The sequence below is a fragment of the Orbicella faveolata genome, unplaced genomic scaffold, assembly GCF_042242905.1.
Source record: "Orbicella faveolata isolate gen_17 unplaced genomic scaffold, um_ofav_v1 contig_26, whole genome shotgun sequence".
In the NCBI taxonomy this organism is placed as follows: Eukaryota; Metazoa; Cnidaria; class Anthozoa; order Scleractinia; family Merulinidae; genus Orbicella; species Orbicella faveolata.
Window position 1 is genome coordinate 12435959 of NW_028301554.1, and position 18402 is coordinate 12454360.

The window sequence follows — 18402 nt, forward strand, 5'->3', positions numbered from 1 at the left end:
ATAAGATTACTGTGCAAGTTCCCATGAAGTGGAAGGGACCTTAAAATTATAACAGAAAGAAGACAAACACAAGGCGGACGGCGATTTTGTTATAAATGAAAACCTTTATTCATATAGAAAAGGCATAACGAGTGGTTGCTAGGACATAAAAAAAATTATAATAAATATCTGGACATTTTCTATATCAAATTTAAACTTTCAACACAGACACTGGGTTCTGTGCACGTTTCTAGATTGTTCACCAGAATGTTTTAATGCCTCACTGGTTTGCAAAAAAAGATAGGGCTTTAAGCTTATTCCTGATTCAATGAAATACTATAGTACAAAGAGAACAAACTTGATCAGACAATAGCCAAAATGTTTTTTATTATTACTAGTAGAATAATGTTATCTGCTTATATCAATCTGTGAATTTATTACAACTGAATTTCAAGGATATCATAGACCCTACAGCATTTCTTAGTTTCCCTCTAAAAACACACACCAGACCAACATAACACATGAGTAATTCAATGTCACAAACACATCCAAAAGATGTGTGCAAAAAACATTCGCAAAAATTTGTGCTGGACAGCTGAGCTTAACAAATGAACTAGACAGCAATGAGACTAAGGGCCTGTTTGCATGGTTAAAGTTGTTTCTGGACTCTCTGGTAGGGGGTGTACCCTCCAAACCAAGCCCCCCCCCCCCCCTCACTACTACCCCCTTCCCCATCCCACTAGCTAGAGAACTTTCATACACTTCTTCACAACTAGAAACTTCAAGTTCACCCTGTGACATGTAAACATTTTTGACGTGTTTAACTTGCTTACCGGGGATGAGGGGAAATATGTTGAGCATGTGCTGGGCCAGGGGCCCGTTTCTCGAAAGCCCCGGAAACTTTTCGGGCCCGGAAAGCCATAGCAAACTCTCGAACCTTACGATTATAGAGCTGTTTTATTCACATTTTCTTAATATGAACATAGGTTCCCTTCATACAAGAAGTTTCAGGCGTATACAATTATCTGTTTTTAGATACAGATGAATTAAAAATGGCTTTAAGGGCCCGAAAAGTTTCCGGGGCTTTCGAGAAACGGGCCCCAGGAGAGCCAATGTTTGGCTTGGTAACAAGGAAGAATGTGTTATTACTTTTTCCATTTAATTCAATTCAATTGTAGATGCTCATTCAAACACTAGTTTAAAGAAGGCTTGGTTGAGAAGTTAAACCATTAACCAAGGACAACTCTTCTTTAAATAAACAAACTCTACTTGAGGATGACTAGAAGACTAGAAAAGATTGAGCAAACCGACGTTTTGCACAGTGACTTCTTCACTCTGCACATATCTCTTAGGAAAGTAATCTGATTTTGTACAAATGATAACTATGAAAAAGACCTCTGATGCTGACTGGCCAGCCATTATGAGGCTCAAAGAGGAAGTTATTTTTCAGCTACAAGATCTCGGCAGCCAGCACGTTGTATAAGCTAAACAAAGACTAATATCACTTGATCCTGAGAACAATACAATCCCTGTGAAATTCTTTCAAAGCTGAAGTCAATGGTACCATCTACAAATAAATTGTCAGTTTATCATACCATATGACGTTGTTGTCTTTTTGGCTTTGATCTTCTTTGCAATGATGTAAACAATACTTATAACAATAAGAAGCATTGGAGCACCAAATCCAACAAATATGATTATCCACACCACCGTGGAGAACGAATCATATTCTGGTCTTCCATAACCTACCATAGCAGACCTAAAAACATAACATAAACAATCTGTTTATCCAAAGAATCTAAACAATTTAGACAAAAATATACTCTCTTCAGTGCTGAAAAATAGTTATTAAACCGATTAGCAGTAACATAGATAGTGTGATGTCTGCAAAGCTCCGTTACTTATCGTGCTCCAGTATCCTGTTGTTTCTCCAGAGTTCAGGGACCACACTCAAATTGGTTGCTTGGCAATAAGCATTATTAAGGGGGTCCTCCTTAACTACCAATTGATCATGAGTTTGTTGCTAAGAAAGGTTTCTAACTGTCACATTCTGAAAACCAGACCTCCTAAGGATAGGCTTTTTACACAAGTTTGTTCCATTGAAGAGTCCTACCAAAGTTTCCAATCACGGCCATATTTGACCAGTCTTGTGACCAGAATAAACGAAAAAACCTAAAACTTACAAGGCATCTAAATCCAAAAATTTCAATCAGTGTCAACAGATTAAGAGCACTCACATGCTTAATGCTACGTATGGGTTTTATGAAACTCGTGTTATCATAAAAATTATGAGGTAATAAACACCCGTATTAACAGACTTTCTACAGTAGCTTTCCTCTTATATGTGTAAACAGTAATTCCATACATACGATTATAAACAAGTCTGAGTTATTTCTGATTAGGGATTTAAAATTCTAACGTATGGTTTGGGACTAGCACTAGTTATGAAGGTGAAATCTTTTTTTTTTTTTTCCATTAAAATTCACCATTTAGCATTACAAAACACTCTAAAATAGCTTTTCTATAAATATGGCCTTCAGCAATTCCTCAACAATCTGTAGTTAACCCTTTCATCCTAAATTTTCACCAAAAAATGCCATTTTTAACTGTTAAATCAGTTTTTTGGTTGCTATGACGCTAAATGGGCCTTAGTTTTGCTAAAAAAAGGTTTTTTTTTTGTTATCAAAAAGATAAATTTCCTGAAGATTAGGTACAAAAATGTACAAAATTTTAATTTGGAGCGTGCGTGTAAGCCAAACTTTGGACTTTTTTTTTTTTTTTTTTGTGATTGCCCATTCCGAAATTTTTTCTTGCCCCTTTCCTTTCCTTTTTTCTCAGCCCTTTTACTCTTGCTGCCTTTTGCCTTTCATATTCGTTCTGGCTGCCATAAAAAGTTGGGTGTTAATTATGCACAAAGCCTGGAAATGGGACCTCGATCAATTATAAGTATAATGGGCCAGTTTACCACCATTTTTGCACCAAAACTGATAATGTTGGTTTTCAGTTTGCTAAGTCAGAATGTCGTCGATATCCAAAATCGATGGTTGTGCGGATAGATATATCCCAGCTCTACTATCTGCTTATCAAGAATATCTGGTGACATTTCAATTGATGATGTCACAAGTGGTACAAAGAGCATGACCACTCATTGTGCATATATGGGCGCTTGGGAGTCAAAGGGTTAAGAAGGACCCCCCTTAAAAGTCAACTCTTCCCAGCTATCAACACAAGATGTTTGACATAATTTACACTGGATTATGAGGGATTTATTCAGCATGCCAGTTTTCCACTGACTTATCATGCTTGATTGTGTGACGAGTTTTATGCCCAATTTGGAAGCAGAACAGAAATACTGCTGAACGGACACACCTTGCTAATGAAACATATGGCAAATTACAGAGTTGTCAAGTTGCTCAAGGTAAAACCACACAGACCTATGACATGTACTTCATTCAAACTCGTCCTAGTAACACAACATACAGTGCCAATGAAGCTAAATGGTTCGCACAGTAGACATTGAAAGAGAACAACAAATTTCATGAGCCGGGTTGGTCACAAAGAATGCCTGTCACCATAATTTCACCAAAATTTAAAGCGTGAATAGTGGGATACTGGAACACAATTAGTATCTTAGCAAGTTCATCACTATTTCTGCCATGAAGGAAATAGTAGATGTCTATATGTAGTGTGGAGATCACTTTCTTTTAACTTGGTGGGTTCTAAAGGTGCTGTTTGTAAGCTAAAAGGTCAGCTTCACTATGAAGAGTAATGGTGTGAATCCCAGATCTGTACATTCCAAACTTTGAACATGGTTTGTCAGTTTTGTGGTTTTAAGAATGCATTGTTACTTAGAGCCAGGTATATTGGTATATAATACAGTCACATGTTTGTGTTGGGTGAGGTTTGGTAACCTGTTGTACTTTGGAGGTAGTTTGTCTGTAATCTGCTTGTTAGCAGTTGGCTGACAGGTGACACACAAGCCAGTGGAGGAGATCTGTTCCTCATAATCACCAGCACTATCACCAGTGGCAAAAAGCTCAGTAAGCTAGCTAATAAAATAAAGTAAAACGATCTGGTACTTACCAAGAGAGGTAGTGTGAGACTTCATACCAACCATCCTTTTTTTGTCCAAAAGAAATATTCATTCCATGAGATGTAAAGGTAATCCCTTTCAAATGGTGCACTATGCTGTGAAATTGTTTGGAGGAAGATGAAGGAAGTGATGAACAACTTTGTGTTTTTACATACTTGTGTTCATTCTCATAGTATGCCCAAGAAGGAACTTGATTATCCAGACTCCTTGTCTTTTTGATATAAGCAACAGGTTTCCACGCACTATACGATGTGCCAGTGAAACCAGTGCTGTTGACAACAATTGTTTTGAAAACAGCTGGTGTGTGTTCATCATCAAGAGACCGTTCAGCTGTGATACAAGTGGAAACTTTATCAATAGAAAATGAAACTAATTCAAATATAAATCGAGTATGCATTCCAAGGTTTTTTAAGCCATCAAGAGTGAGGGTAAAAACTGTTGAGTTGCTGGTGAACTTCTGATGTGGTAAAACCGACTCTGTTCCTTGACTGGCTGATGCATTGCACTGTAGAAAAAAGGGAAAAAATTAGCTTGAAGTTCACTTCTGTGCCAACAGATCCTTTGAATATTACCATCAATATATTCCAATCAAATACTACATTGTAATAACAAATTTAAATAGTTGACACATGATCCAGAGCCCAACACACTAACCATTGGGTCACGGAAAGTCAGGTAAGTCAGGAATGCTCTGACTAACCAAAAAGTGAAACTATACGTTATTGAGTCCCTTTTAGTTTACATGTAACAGGTCTGGGAATTTCACTATTTTTAACTTGGACATAATACTTTCTTCCAAGTTGTAGGTATGGATGGGAAATTTACTCCTTTACTCCTTCCTTCCCTTCCTGTTCAACTTTTTGTGAATCTACTGACCAGTGTATAAGGCTTTTGCAGTCATATTTAAGTTCAAGTTAATTTGATGTATACATATATATGAAACAATTTCCTCCCTGACTGATTAGTTTCAATTTTTGTTCGCAATGCTCCTGATTCGTTCTTTGCATTTCTGATGCAAGTACAGTGAAACCTGTTTTAAGCGGACCCCATATTAAGTGGACACCAGCTCGAGTTCCAAAATTTTCTTCCCACATTTACTGTAAAATAAACCTGCATTCAATGGACATCTCTGTTAAGCAGACATGGACATCAATATTAAGCCATTTTGTTGTACACAACCTGAAATTAGCAGACACTTCCCAGACTTTTTACTTCTAAAAGCTCAGCTCAGACTCCTTTAACATTGTTTAAGGATATCATTTTAAAGCTAAGTCGATTATTCCAGATTGATGCATTGACTGACTGGACATTGTGCTATGAGCAGTCTTTGATCTTACACTGTGTCATACTGTGTTACAAAAGGGTTAATAATTAACTTTTATTGCACAATATATTAGGACCTTCTTAGAGTGGACACCCTGTATTAAGCGGACACTAGTCAGTGTCCCAAGGGTGTCTACTTAATACAGGTTTCACTGTACTCAATATCTCACTGCAGAAATAATCTACATTGAGAAGACTTTGCAGGAACGTCTCTATTGTATAGAAGCTAATAACAATAGCACATTTCTCAAAAGTGTCTGTTTGACAAAGATTTAACTGTACTTGACTGCCAACAAAAAGGATATTGAAAATCACAAAATTGATGAGCTGCATAAATTTTGAATGATTAATACCTTATAAAAAATGTTGGATAGGAAACGGAAAGGGAAAATTACGAGAATTTGAGAGCTGCATTTCACTATAAATACAGTACTGTAAATATAAAATAATTATGGACATGGCAAAATGATGTGAACAAATAGTTGATTAAAAGAAGAAAAGGCATTACACAGGGCTGGGAAGTTCTGCAGTCACTGATATGGCCTTAAAAAGGGATGCAAAAGAAGTAAAAAAGAAATCATTTTTTTACATCACTGGGGTATTTTGATTTGCTCACCCACCCAAGTACTAAATTTGTAAGGGGTTTTTCTTGGGCTTAGATGTACAACCAACCTCGTTCCGAGGGTCTCTCATCTTACCGCCCCCTGGAGCGAGCGAGGAGAGACCCTGGTTGGGTCTCGTCATGTGCCACCTTGACAATTGAGAACATCAGGAAGGGGTCCTCTGTAATCAGCAATTTGTCACGTTGAGCTTTGTCGAATTTATCGCGCTGCGACTGCCATTACCCATGGCGTTTATCAATACTTAGCTTTCAGGCTGAAATTTTGAATAATATCTATTCCAACGTTTACCTAAAGGTTGAGCAAGTCTGTCTCGAGGCAATTTAGTGGTTGTGATTTTCAGTGTTGCTGTCTTACCCACTGGATTTATGGAAAGTCAGTCATATTTCAACTGGGGACGTCGAGCAGCGCAATTTCTTCCCATAGTAATTGTTGTTTCTTCTTTGAATGCACTCGATCAAATTGATGCAAAAAAACATAAGAATGTCTCTTGGAAAACGTATAGCTTTCTCAAAGTAAAGCTACAGCACTGTCTGGAGACAAGCTGGACGAAGATAAATATGATATTCGTGCAACGCACTGTGCTTGAAAACAGTTCTAATCAAATAGCCGGGCCCGGCGTCACCTGCTGCGTCACAATATAGAATGCAAGTAAGGAATATGTTCACGGAATATTTTAATCTTTGTCCGTGGAGAGCCAATACTTACATAACTTGCAACAGAAACGAACCTAACCAAAGTATAAGCATGGCATGGCAAATTACAGAGGTGTTAAACTCTGAGAAGCAACATGCAGTTAACAGCGGAAACCATGTGGACCTACGACCTCTAAAAATATGCTGTAACACAATCAAACGACTCCGCTCTACTTAAAGTGTTTTTACCCTCATTAAATAAAGTTACTTACTTACTTACTTACTTACTCTAATAACACAACATAAAAAGTCCCCCTCAAAAACACATGTGAAGCAAAGAAAGGTCGAGAGATCGAAAACTAAATGAGAATGTGCACAATTGTCAAGAACCGTTGGAGTCACACACACTTATTTATTAACTACACAATAAAAATTATATTTTTCTTTTTCTAGCCTCCTTTTGGTCGAAGATAAACCCAGTTCATCGGCAACGACGGCAAAATGCATACCGCGACGAGTTTGTTGTATTATCCTTCACGTTCTGCAATGTTCGGGGCACTGACGGCGCGGTGAAACTTCAATAAATCTTTTCACCCCTTCGCTCCTTTCAAAGTAACTTTGGCTTTCAGTGATCAATTAAAAGGCCCTGAATTCTCTAAAATTATTTAATTGCTGTTCACAAGACCTACACTTCATTCTGAGGTAAAGATAAGTGAAAGATCTTCCATACACAGCCTCGGCCACGGTGTGCAATTCTCCATTTACATTCTTGAGGAGATTTTTACAATATGTAACGTCCTTCACTGAACCATACAACCTTGAATTTCCGCTATCAGATGATGGATAAGTTTTCCTTGGGGTTTGCAGAATATTACCGCTGGATTGACATTACCGCAGAACATCATATCGTTCTCAGTTTACTTTGGTGACAACACATACCGCACTCCCGTAGGCTAAGTATAGACAAAATTCCTACTAAGCCGCTAATCCCTTCAATAATTTAATTGTCATCTCCCAGATTCTGGGAGACACGTGACCAGACCCAAGCAGGGTCTCTCCTTGCTCGCTCCAAGGGGTAGTAAGATTAGAGACCCTGGGAACAAGGTTGATGTACAACTTATATTTACAGAGGGGCTTATAGCCTGCATAGCAAGCGTTTCTGTGAGGTTCGGGAGCAAAGAATTACAGTGCGAAAAATGGAGCGAGTAAAAGAGGGGGGAGGGGGAGGGGAAGGAAGGAAGGAAACGCTTGCAGACAAACCCCTGGATTTTGAAAACCGCCCACTTGGCCTTTCATGCCTGAGTGCGCACACTGAGATTTCGTGCTGTCATCAGCTGTCATAAATTAACCAATAAGATCTTCAGCCTTCCGTAGCAGAAGTGAACTTTGAACCAAAATAAACTTTACTTGTCAAAACATGTCTGAAACAACGAGCGCACGGTAGGAACGGGGAAATCTCAATGAATTAAATTTGGTAATTTATAATCAAGCTATATTTCTACTCAATCCGTCTAAAAGGAAGGACTGCAAGGGTGAAGTTTTAGCACAAATCTGCCAGAAAGTTAAAATGTGAGAAGTATTCAAGTCGCGTTAGTAATCCTTGTGCTCGCATGATTCGAAATCTTGGATCACTGTATTCATTGGTCCAGGAATCGATACAAGGTAAAATTAGCAAGTCAACTCCCACAAAGGCAATTCCAGTAAAGAAGCGTTTGCTGGAAACACCAGATCCGCAAATCGGTTTGAGTGTTATCGCCTGCAGCAAAAACAAACAACAGAAAGTCTTCACGGCAAACTTTGTAATTTGGGCAGGAGAGGCTTCAAACATCTGAAAGGGGAAATAACGATAATCTTGACCAGTATCTGAATAAAGATAATCTTCCCCTAGGCGGCCTCCAAGTCAAAGTTGTTTATAAAATGTCCTCGTAAGAACTCCCCGCGACGAGACGACTAAATTTTTGGTAAGGCAAATATGTGACAAAAACTTGCATGCCGCAGCTAACACTATAACAAATCATTCAGAATTGTACCCAGAGGTTCTAAATGCTGCCAACAAAAATGCTTCTAATGAAATGTCAGAGTACCTGCGACAACATGTTGCCACGTAACAAGCCAAACGAAATCACTAGGTTTTCCCACGCAGTAGTGCGAATTTTCTGTCCCTTGGTTTATTATCTTGTCCTTGGCACATGTGGCATTCAAGAAAGTGATGTTAAAATTAAAGGAACACCTGTAAATTGTGTCGCGCTTGCTTCTGCAATAATGTGCAGGCTTCGAAAAACCAAAGCGTCGGCATTGCACTACAGGATTTCTACTGTACTGTCGAAGCTGACAACTAAATCCTCGTTCAGCGAGAAAAGTTAAAGCGTTTTCTAACCAAATGCGTCTTCCCTGTTTGTCTGGCACTCAAAGGTATCAAAATACCTTTGATCGACATGTGTCAATAATACTGGTCTAGCCCAGCCAATCACGAGTTCCGTTCGCTGGCGAACGGAGGTTTTCAAAATCCAGGGGTTTGTCTGCAAGTGTTTCTTTCCTTCCCCTCTCCCACCCCCTTCATTCTTTTTTTTGGTTCTCGCCCCATTTTCCGCGCAGACAAAATACCGAAAATCCCGTTCCTCGGTCTTTCTTTGCTTCCAAACCCCACGGAAACGCTTGCTACGCAGGCTAAGGGGCTTATATTCAAGGGGACTTATAAAAACCAGCCCAGAAATGAGCTGTAGCAGTGTTGATCAAAATGTGTTTTTTATTTACTGGTTTATAATTAGCTTTAAAATGTCATAATATAAGCAATTTCTGTGACAGTGCTTAACATCAACTCAAACAAGGAAAACTGGAGGTGCAGCGGGGGGGGGGGGGGGCACTTAGAATCGAATGTATTTTTCTGGTTTACAGGTAGAGGGGCCTATAACCAGGGCAGGGGGTGGGGTTACAGTATAAGCACGATGGCTTATAAGGAACAGTCTAACAGCATGTCATTTAAACTAGTGTTTTAAAAAGGTTGTTTAGGAGAAAACAAACTTTTGTTTTGCTGTCAAGTTTAGCTTGAAGAAAGTCTCTTATAATCTCTTAATTAAAACTGTGTGCAGCAAGGATGCACAATGGGCTAAATAGTACAAGTTCATGAGCTGTGTACTATATTGGCTGCATACATGATTGAAGTTTGTGGCCTACAGGAATGAGCCTCTGGTGTAACACCATAACGTACACGAGGGATGGAACGTTCGAACTCCAGCTTACCTGGAAAATGACAGATCCTCCTAACATGCTGGCTTTGAAAGTTGTCATGTTGTGTTTGTGGTCTACTTCAGGGCTCTCCCATGAAATATTCTTAGCTTGAAATAAATGTTTTGTGATAATTCCTTTAACATCAGTATAGAACAGCTCATCTTTAGGATCCTGAAATTCATAAATGGCTGGAATAACAAATGCAGTGATGTATTTGCTTTTCTCTGAAAAATGAATTCCCTCCTTTGAATCTTCATTTAAAATGTCTGTCCAGTTTACTTTTAAGACAACATCTGTTTTCTCAAAGTAGGCAGCAATGATTGTTGGGGAGCCAATAATGGACCACAGGTAATGAATGACACTTCTGTTATCATCACTCTCTGCAATAACATCAATGATGCTGTGGTTCTTATTCTCACACTTTGAAATATTGAGTGGACATTGATATTCCTTGATGGTTATCTGACAAAAAAACAAAGTATTAAAAATAATGAGCTGTTAAAAGAGAATTGTTACCTTTGTAATCATTATAATTATCACTTCTGACTGGTAGAGCTGTATACTTGAAAGGTCCCAAAGAAACTGTGAGGTCTGGGAACTAAGGACTGGCTGAGGGGAACACTGAGAGTTTTTTAAGTATCTCTGCCATTTTATTGTACAAAATATAAACAAAAAACAGAGTTGACATGGAAAATTAAAGACTGTAAGTTAGCTGTTACACATTAGGTAACTGAAAAATACATACACCATCATTTGAGTTGCAGTAGCATGAGTCAAGTCAAGTAAGAGTCACCCTCTGTTTTACTCTTTTTCTCTTTTTTCCTCACTACATCATAATATTTTCAGTTTTGTTTTTAAGCATACAACTGTTATATGTTCACAAATGAATATCACTGCCACAACCATTGCATTCTGTTGATATGCCGACCTAAAAATAAATTGAAATCTGGGAGATCACCAATTTTATCTTCACCATAATCATCATCATCATCATCATCATCATCACCAGTCCTTGTCCCTCTATGGGACACATAAGACCTTAATTTTATCTTATGAACCCTAAAAAACATTGTCAAAAGTAGAGTTCCACCAATTCAAACAACAATGTAAAAACATAAAAGTATTCCAAATTTTTCCTTGGAAAAATCAACCAAAACAAGTGTGAAAAATGTACTTTGAAGACTTTCCTCCACATACAGGAGACCAAGATATTTGGTCTGTATCCAGTGGACTACCAGATCATCCTGGAGAGTTGATAAAGACGATTCTGGTCAGTTCAGTTTAGCGCTAGGGAGGCAGGGGTGCTATAGTACTGAGAGTGCTCGCTCCTGCCAACATCACCTGGGTTCAAATACTGGGCCCGGAAGTCACACGTGGAAGTCACATGCACACAAATCAAAATTTGGAAAGTGACCTACGTCTTTAGGCTTTTCAGTTTATAATTTTTTTTTTACTTTCCTTTTTCTCCTTTTCTTATCTTTTTGCTACAATTGTTGACCTCCTACTGGGCTTGCTTCCAGTTCAAGAAGAGAATCATCGAGACTGAAAATTCTTACCATGGAGTAGCCAAGTGTAATTGAGGGACATTTTGCTGCAAGTTTATCACTGAAATTTCTAAGCTTTTTTGTGTATATTTCACGCACAAATTTGACCCAATCGCTCTGATCTGGGTATCATTGGAAATATCTTTTCCTGCTGGAAAACTTGAGTATAGGTGATGCCAAATTTGGTCAAAGGTGATGATGTCAGGAGTGGAACAAAGGCCAACCAATCCTCGGTACAGCCGCTTACAGCCGGCACAGGCATCAGTGGATTAATAAAGATTTTTTTCTTTTTTTTTCTCTGCCAAGCTGTTGTCAACAACTATTCAACACGCACTATAAATTCTATGTTGAGTCTTCAATTTCAGTTTATTTCTACATAAACAAAATAGAAGCAGCTGTATTTTCTCAGTTTGTAGAGTATTTGCAGAGTTGATTACATGTACATAACTGAAGAGCTATGGGCCTAAATAAGTAAAAGTTACTTGAAATAAGTCACAGTACCATAACGTTCAAAAGTAGCAACCCGAGAACTTTTTAGTATTGTGAAAGACGTTTTGTTCCAAACACTGTTGTTTTTAACACTTGCACTAAATATTAAATGTACAGCACTGGATGTAACTGAAAAACAGTACTTTAATTAGTAATATTCAGGGAATAGTCATGCAAGTTATTTTAAAATCAGATGAGTGCACTACATGACGCTGACTTGAAATTTCAAGCACAATTGCTCTTTGAATTGAGGTCCAGTTAAAATAAAATAAATCACTTTATTCAAGTGTCATGGTATTTAGCACTGTTATGCTAACTGTGGACACTATAAATGAAGAAACAAATATTGTAAATAGAACTGAAAACTTGTTAAAAATCTCAACTGGTTGGAGGCTGAACAGTTGGCTATTTACAAGATATGGAAGAGTTGAAATCGCGACCACCGAACACAAGTCAACCGAGTGGCAGTGAGAAGAATGAGGTTTATCACATCAATAACAACGTTTGAGATTAAACAAGTCTTTTGAGAACTTCTTTTGAATGAAAAAGTCAGTATTCCTTTCTCAAAAACTGTGGGAACATTAAGAGGGAGACATATGACTGGCATGGGAATGGCCTGGGTATCCAATTACAGATAGCTATTCAATTACAAAAAGTTGAAATTGGATACCTGTAATTGGACACCCATTGATTACATGGCTGATTACATGACAAATAAGTGCTCAGAAACCAAATCACGATCAAGGATTGTGTTATAAATATGACTAAGAGTGTCGTGACCAATATTTTTAGAAATAGAAAACATGTACCGTGTTGCTATCGAGCTATAGAAACACAAGTGGAAGTTTGGGAGAACAAGAAATGCTGTGGGAACATGAGCCGTAGGTGTTTCCACAGCTTTTCCGAGTTCTCCAAAACTTTTCATGATGTGCCCTTGTTAACCACTCGACCATGGGCTGAGCGCGGTTCCTGTTCTACACATGGTTTTTTTAACCGCGCGGCCATGGGCCAAGCGCGGTTCATGGTTTACCCATGGTTTTTTTTCAATTTGTGTGCGAGCAGACCCAAGCTTCCACTCGGCCAAATTTTGAGTCACGCAACCTGTGATGTTTACTCGCCAAAAGCTGTTGAAACATTAATAAATCTCGTCTTTCACGGGAAAAAATTAAAAACCCAGTGCTCGTCAAAAATTATATTTTTTCACCAGAAATTTAGCTCGGAACATATACATATTTATATTCGTTTGAATCGTCGATGAAATGACCTTTTCCGGATATTTTTTCCTCCGGGGTCAACCGAAACCTCTGATTACAAAATCACGCCGAACCCACACGTTGCAAAAAATCTCTTCAAAACCCTGACTTCGAAGCGATATAACACTTCAGCGTTAATAGCTACCACACATCGGCAGACGATAAATCTATTCGTTAACAATCCAGCTTTATCGTGTTAAAATTTCAGCGAAATCGGACAAAACCAGAATTAATTAGAATTTTTTTGTGACCTCACTCCCCAGACTTGACCTAACAAAGGAAGCAACGGTCGCCCATAGCAACCGAAAAACACGAACATAACAAAGCCGACGTTTCGGCCAAAAAACTCCAGAATTATTGCCTGAGAGTTTAAACTTGAATGGGAACATCTTTTTCGAACTTTTTTCAACTGATTTAGATGAAAGACTGGCCTCGGCGGGCTACAAAAAAGACCAAGAGGAAAACAGAACAAGACAGCAGAACAAGCCGATAATATTTCATTGCATGGCTTTTGGCACGAAAACGAAAATACAGCTTACTTCTGGATAAATTCAGCCTTAGAAGCCAGCAACCGGTCCCAAATTACTTTCTGTATCCTTACAAATGTCCTGACTTCCATCTCCAAAAGATTTTGCCCCAATTTTGAGCAAATAAACATTTCGTCAACGGTGACCGCCATTACGGTGGCTTGCATACTAAATTAGCTAACTTGACAAAATTCTCCCGTGGGGGGGATATGACGAAAAGAGCTGAAAAATGGCCTGTAATTGGCTAATGATGAGATCATCCCACTGTCCAAATTTAGTGAGAATCGAAAGTAATGCCAATTTTCTGTCACGTTTTCAATCTGTGGTCACTGGAGTGACCAAAATCGATACATTGGTCGGGATAGAGTTTTATTATTAAATTATATGAGTTGTGTGACTACTTTGCTAGCCCTTTACTCGTGGAAAACACCAATTAAATTTAATCATGACTTTTAAGAAAGAAAGCTGTTGTTAATAGTGTTATTATTGTGTCATTTATATCATTCATGCCCATACATATCCCGAAGAAAGTTCTACAAAGATTGAGACCATTACGTCATCGGAGATTTGTCAATGGCTACCACTGATGGTGCAATAATACAGTTTGTGTTGATCAAGTGATGTGATGTCTACAGTAAGAAAAGACTCATCAATGACTGCTTTGGAATGTGCACTGCATTCCGACTGTAGTGCTAAGCAAACAGTTAAATTTTAAAAGCGTGGTTATAAGATCTCACAGATCTTCTTGTTTTTGTTCGTTTTGTCGGTGACCAGACCCAAACTTCCTCTCGGCCAAATTTTGAATCACGCACGGCGTGTGTTAATTCGCCAAAAACTGTTGAAACATTAATACAAGGAGAATTTTACAGATATTGTTTTCTTTCTTGTGGGTAAAATATATTTTCTTTTGGTTTTATCGAAGCATTGGATTCGAAGGGAATGATAAACACGCTAAAAAAAGGTATTACAGTCATGGAATGTGCTGACATTGTAGCTTTCACTTTCGCTACGTGACAAATAAGATCGTGTTTACTTTGCAAGTTTATTTCAGCAAAAGAGACGGTCACTAATTTATTTGCAATTTGTGAGTATTTCTTATGGTTTTAGGCAAATGAAGTAAATTCTTTGGCTGTTTCATCGCAGCAAGTTCGGTGATCAGAAGGAAAATTAAATATTTGCAAGCCAAGCAAAGAACGGGTCAGATCATGCAAGGATTACGTCATTGGTAGGGAAATAACCACCGTACTAAACATAGCTGTGGATAACATAAGTTTTGAATTACATGACTCGTGTGACTACTTTGCTAGCCCTTTACTCGTGGACCAGTTAAATTTAATCGTAACTTTTAAGAAAGAAAGCCGTTGTTAACAGTGTTAGTATCGAATCATTCATATCGTTCATGCCCATACATATCCTGAAGAAAGTTCCAGATTAAGACCATTAGGTCATCGGAGATTTCACAACGGCTACGACTGATGGTGCATAATACAGCTTGTGCTGATCAAGTGATGTGGTGTCTACAGTAATCAATGAATCATCAAGGACTGCTTTGGAAAGTGCACTGCATTGCAACTGTAGTGCTAAGAAAACAGTTAAATTTTAAAAGCACGGTTATAAGATCTAAAAGACCTTCTTGTTAACAAAATGACGGCCACCTCTTGGCCTTTTCGAAATGTCTGTGAAGAGGATTAAGATAAAGTTTTGAATGACTTGTAGATTTATACGAAAAGAGCTAGATTATTCGCTCTCAATTCTATGCATGATAGTTCACGAGGGCATAGCCCGAGTCAACTATCACGCGATAGATATCTCGAGCTCATAATCTAATTGTTTATTAATAGAATTTTACTAGTTTACTAATGCAAATGCTGCAATCTGATTGGCTGAGCTACTCGTATACTATCAGCCATTAGAGTGCAGCGGCTGTCAGTCATCCCCGAAATGCGATGTTTTTATCGTTTTTCTGAAGTTTTGGAAGAAAGTTTAGATGTACAGTGGATAATTAAATTCCTGAGAAGACTAAAAGAAGGACAGTAATGGTTTCTTGACTTTAGAAACTTGAAATTATTGAAAAAAACTGGTGCGCGTGGGTAAACAACTGCAAATTTACCAAGGACAATTCAATATGTGCGATTTTGTTAAAGTGTAAAGTTCAATAATGCGGTGAAAAATAATTAGAAACCGTTATTTGCATTAATTTCAGTTAGAATTCTACTAAAACGATTAGATTATTCGCTCGAGATTTCTATGAGGTGATAGTTGATGAGGTCGAAGGCTGAATCAACTATCGCCTCATTGAAATCGAGAGCTCATAATCTAATTGTTAAATAGAAACACCATTTTTAACCAATCAGCACACGTATTTTCTTAGGACTGTTTTCTAATTTAAATTAAAACATACGAAATTGGTTGAAATCACAGTGCTAGTGCGATCCCACATGTACCCAATGTCCCTACCACTTAAGCTGTGCGGTTACTGGAGTACTTTCATCGAAAAGCATGTAAAAATATTAAAACATCAGAGTATTATTCTGATGCTGCTTCATACGCGAGCAAGCATTTAAGCTTGAGGACGTTAAGCTTTATACCGTAGATCAAAATGCTCCAAAAGCTATAAAACGCCATGTATGATTAGCTGGAATATTTGGGCGGATGACTGATTAATGTGTGTCATGGTTCCAGCTGACAATTTTGCGGAAGACTGCGAGTTTATTATCTGCTCAAGACTTCCAGCGGTCTCAGAATTCAATGAAACACTTTCCACGATCACAAAATTGCAAAATAATACAACAGAACACTTTCTGAGTTTGAGCCTAAGCTTATATTTTTGACACTTTGAACCAAGGAACAGCAATATTAAAGCCATTCGAGTATCTCACCTTTCTCTTCCGTTGTACTGTAGCGGACGATAAACAAAGAATCCCAACCAACAGTACAAGAAGCCTTAAAATGTAAAGTTCAACGTCCGCCATCTTGGGAACTGATACAGCTCCTCCGTCACGAACCAGGAAGTCATGTGATTGTCATGACTATTGGGAGCTGGGGGAGGGGCCGGTGTCACAGTGATATGTGTATCCCCGTGATATGTGTATTCCCGCACACATATCACTAGTGATATGTGTATCCCCCGTGGGGATACACAAAACACTGATACGCGCCTGGGCATTCAACGAACAAAATGGCGACTCGATTGCGAGGTTCCAACGAGCGCTGTAAAGAGTAGGAGAAACCAGAAATGAATTCGCGCCCAACGGAGCAGATTAGGATTTCTTGAGTTTGGTTGAGTTCCAACCAACTCGATTGTATATCTGACTAAAACTTCGAACAGCGGATACACATATCACTAATTATTTCATGGCGCAGTGATCTCAGTGTGTATCCCCTAAACACAGCCTTTAGATTGGCTATCTTAATCTACCTGATCGAAGAAAATGGCCAATTATTGCCGAAACGTGCTGGCTGCTTACTCGCGACGACGTTTATACCCAGGTTGAGGTTTGCGGAGTTTGCAACTCGAATGTCTAAATATCTAAACTGAAATCGCGTGCAGGGGATACACATATCACTAATTATTACATGGCGCAGTGATATGTGTATCCCCTGAAGACAGCCGTTATCTAGGCTAACTGCCGAAGAATACACGTCGATTGTTATGAAACTTGTTAGCAATGTTCGCAGTATAGCAATGTATACTGCTTGAGACTTAACATATCTTACAAAAAGTCGAACTGAAAAGCGGGTGCAGGGGATACACGAGTGCCACTAATCATTTTATGGCGAGCGGGTGGAAGCAGTGATGTGTTTCACTCCACGAATAATTCAGATGCAAACAAGGCGATGAACAGTGGAGAATATGCGTTACTCGATGAGTGAGAATGCACCGCGCAATTAATATCGTCTTAGAAATCCCGTGCCGTGAAACTCAAATTGAAATATATCTAGATCCATTTGGTGTTCAACTTTAAATTCATTATATCCTGCTCGCAGAAAACCAGTTAGGATCAAGAACACAATTCCAGCAGCAGATACGTATGCTTTTTCAACTACAAAAATTGAGATTTGTGTTTTAAGTCTGTTTGGGTTAGTCGTTCGTCCAGTAAGCGACCGGACGACGAGAGCGCTTTCAAGAAGGATATTGCTATTTAAAGTAGAGGGGAGGGGGGTGGGGGATACACATATCACTGGTCGCCATCTTGGAGGGGATACACATATCACTAGTGATATGTGTGCGGGGATACACATATCACGGGGATACACATATCACTGTGACACCGGGAAGGGCTGGGAGAGAGCCGAGATTCCAGCCGGTAACAACAGGGCTGAATAACGTCTGCGCATGTGCCAGATCTCATGGCTCGTGCCGCCGCGAACGGCCTGGGCACCATAACAAACCTCGAAAAAATGGCGGCGTTTTCAAAAAGTTTCGTATAGCGCCCGGTTTATGGTGAAAAAGTAGAGCCAAACTAAAAACGATAGAAAGAAATCTTTACACTAGTTCCCTCGACCATTGGCCGGCACATACCTTTTTGTACACAGGGGTTTAAAGTTTGTACAATTGGTGAAAACAGCGCGTGAACACGATAGATTTATCGAGGACTTCGGAGATGACATCTTTCGCCGTGTTTTGGATTTTATTTACGTCCATTCTATTGTTCTTTGGGGCAAATGCAAAACCAAATGAGCGGACTTTCTGGTTTGTTAAGCTAACACG

General features: G+C 38.8%; 1 protein-coding gene across 1 annotated transcript; it reads right to left on the reverse strand.

Moving 5' to 3' along the window:
* Positions 1 to 84: 84 nt before the first annotated feature.
* Positions 85 to 16718, reverse strand: LOC110063304 (glycosylated lysosomal membrane protein A-like). The gene is made up of 4 exons (XM_020770273.2): positions 16571 to 16718; positions 9891 to 10340; positions 4063 to 4577; positions 85 to 1738 (listed from the first exon to the last, which is right to left on the reverse strand). The coding sequence occupies exons 1-4, from the start codon at positions 16661 to 16663 to the stop codon at positions 1561 to 1563; spliced, it is 1236 nt and encodes a 411-aa protein (XP_020625932.2). The 5' UTR covers positions 16664 to 16718; the 3' UTR covers positions 85 to 1560.
* Positions 16719 to 18402: the final 1684 nt, after the last annotated feature.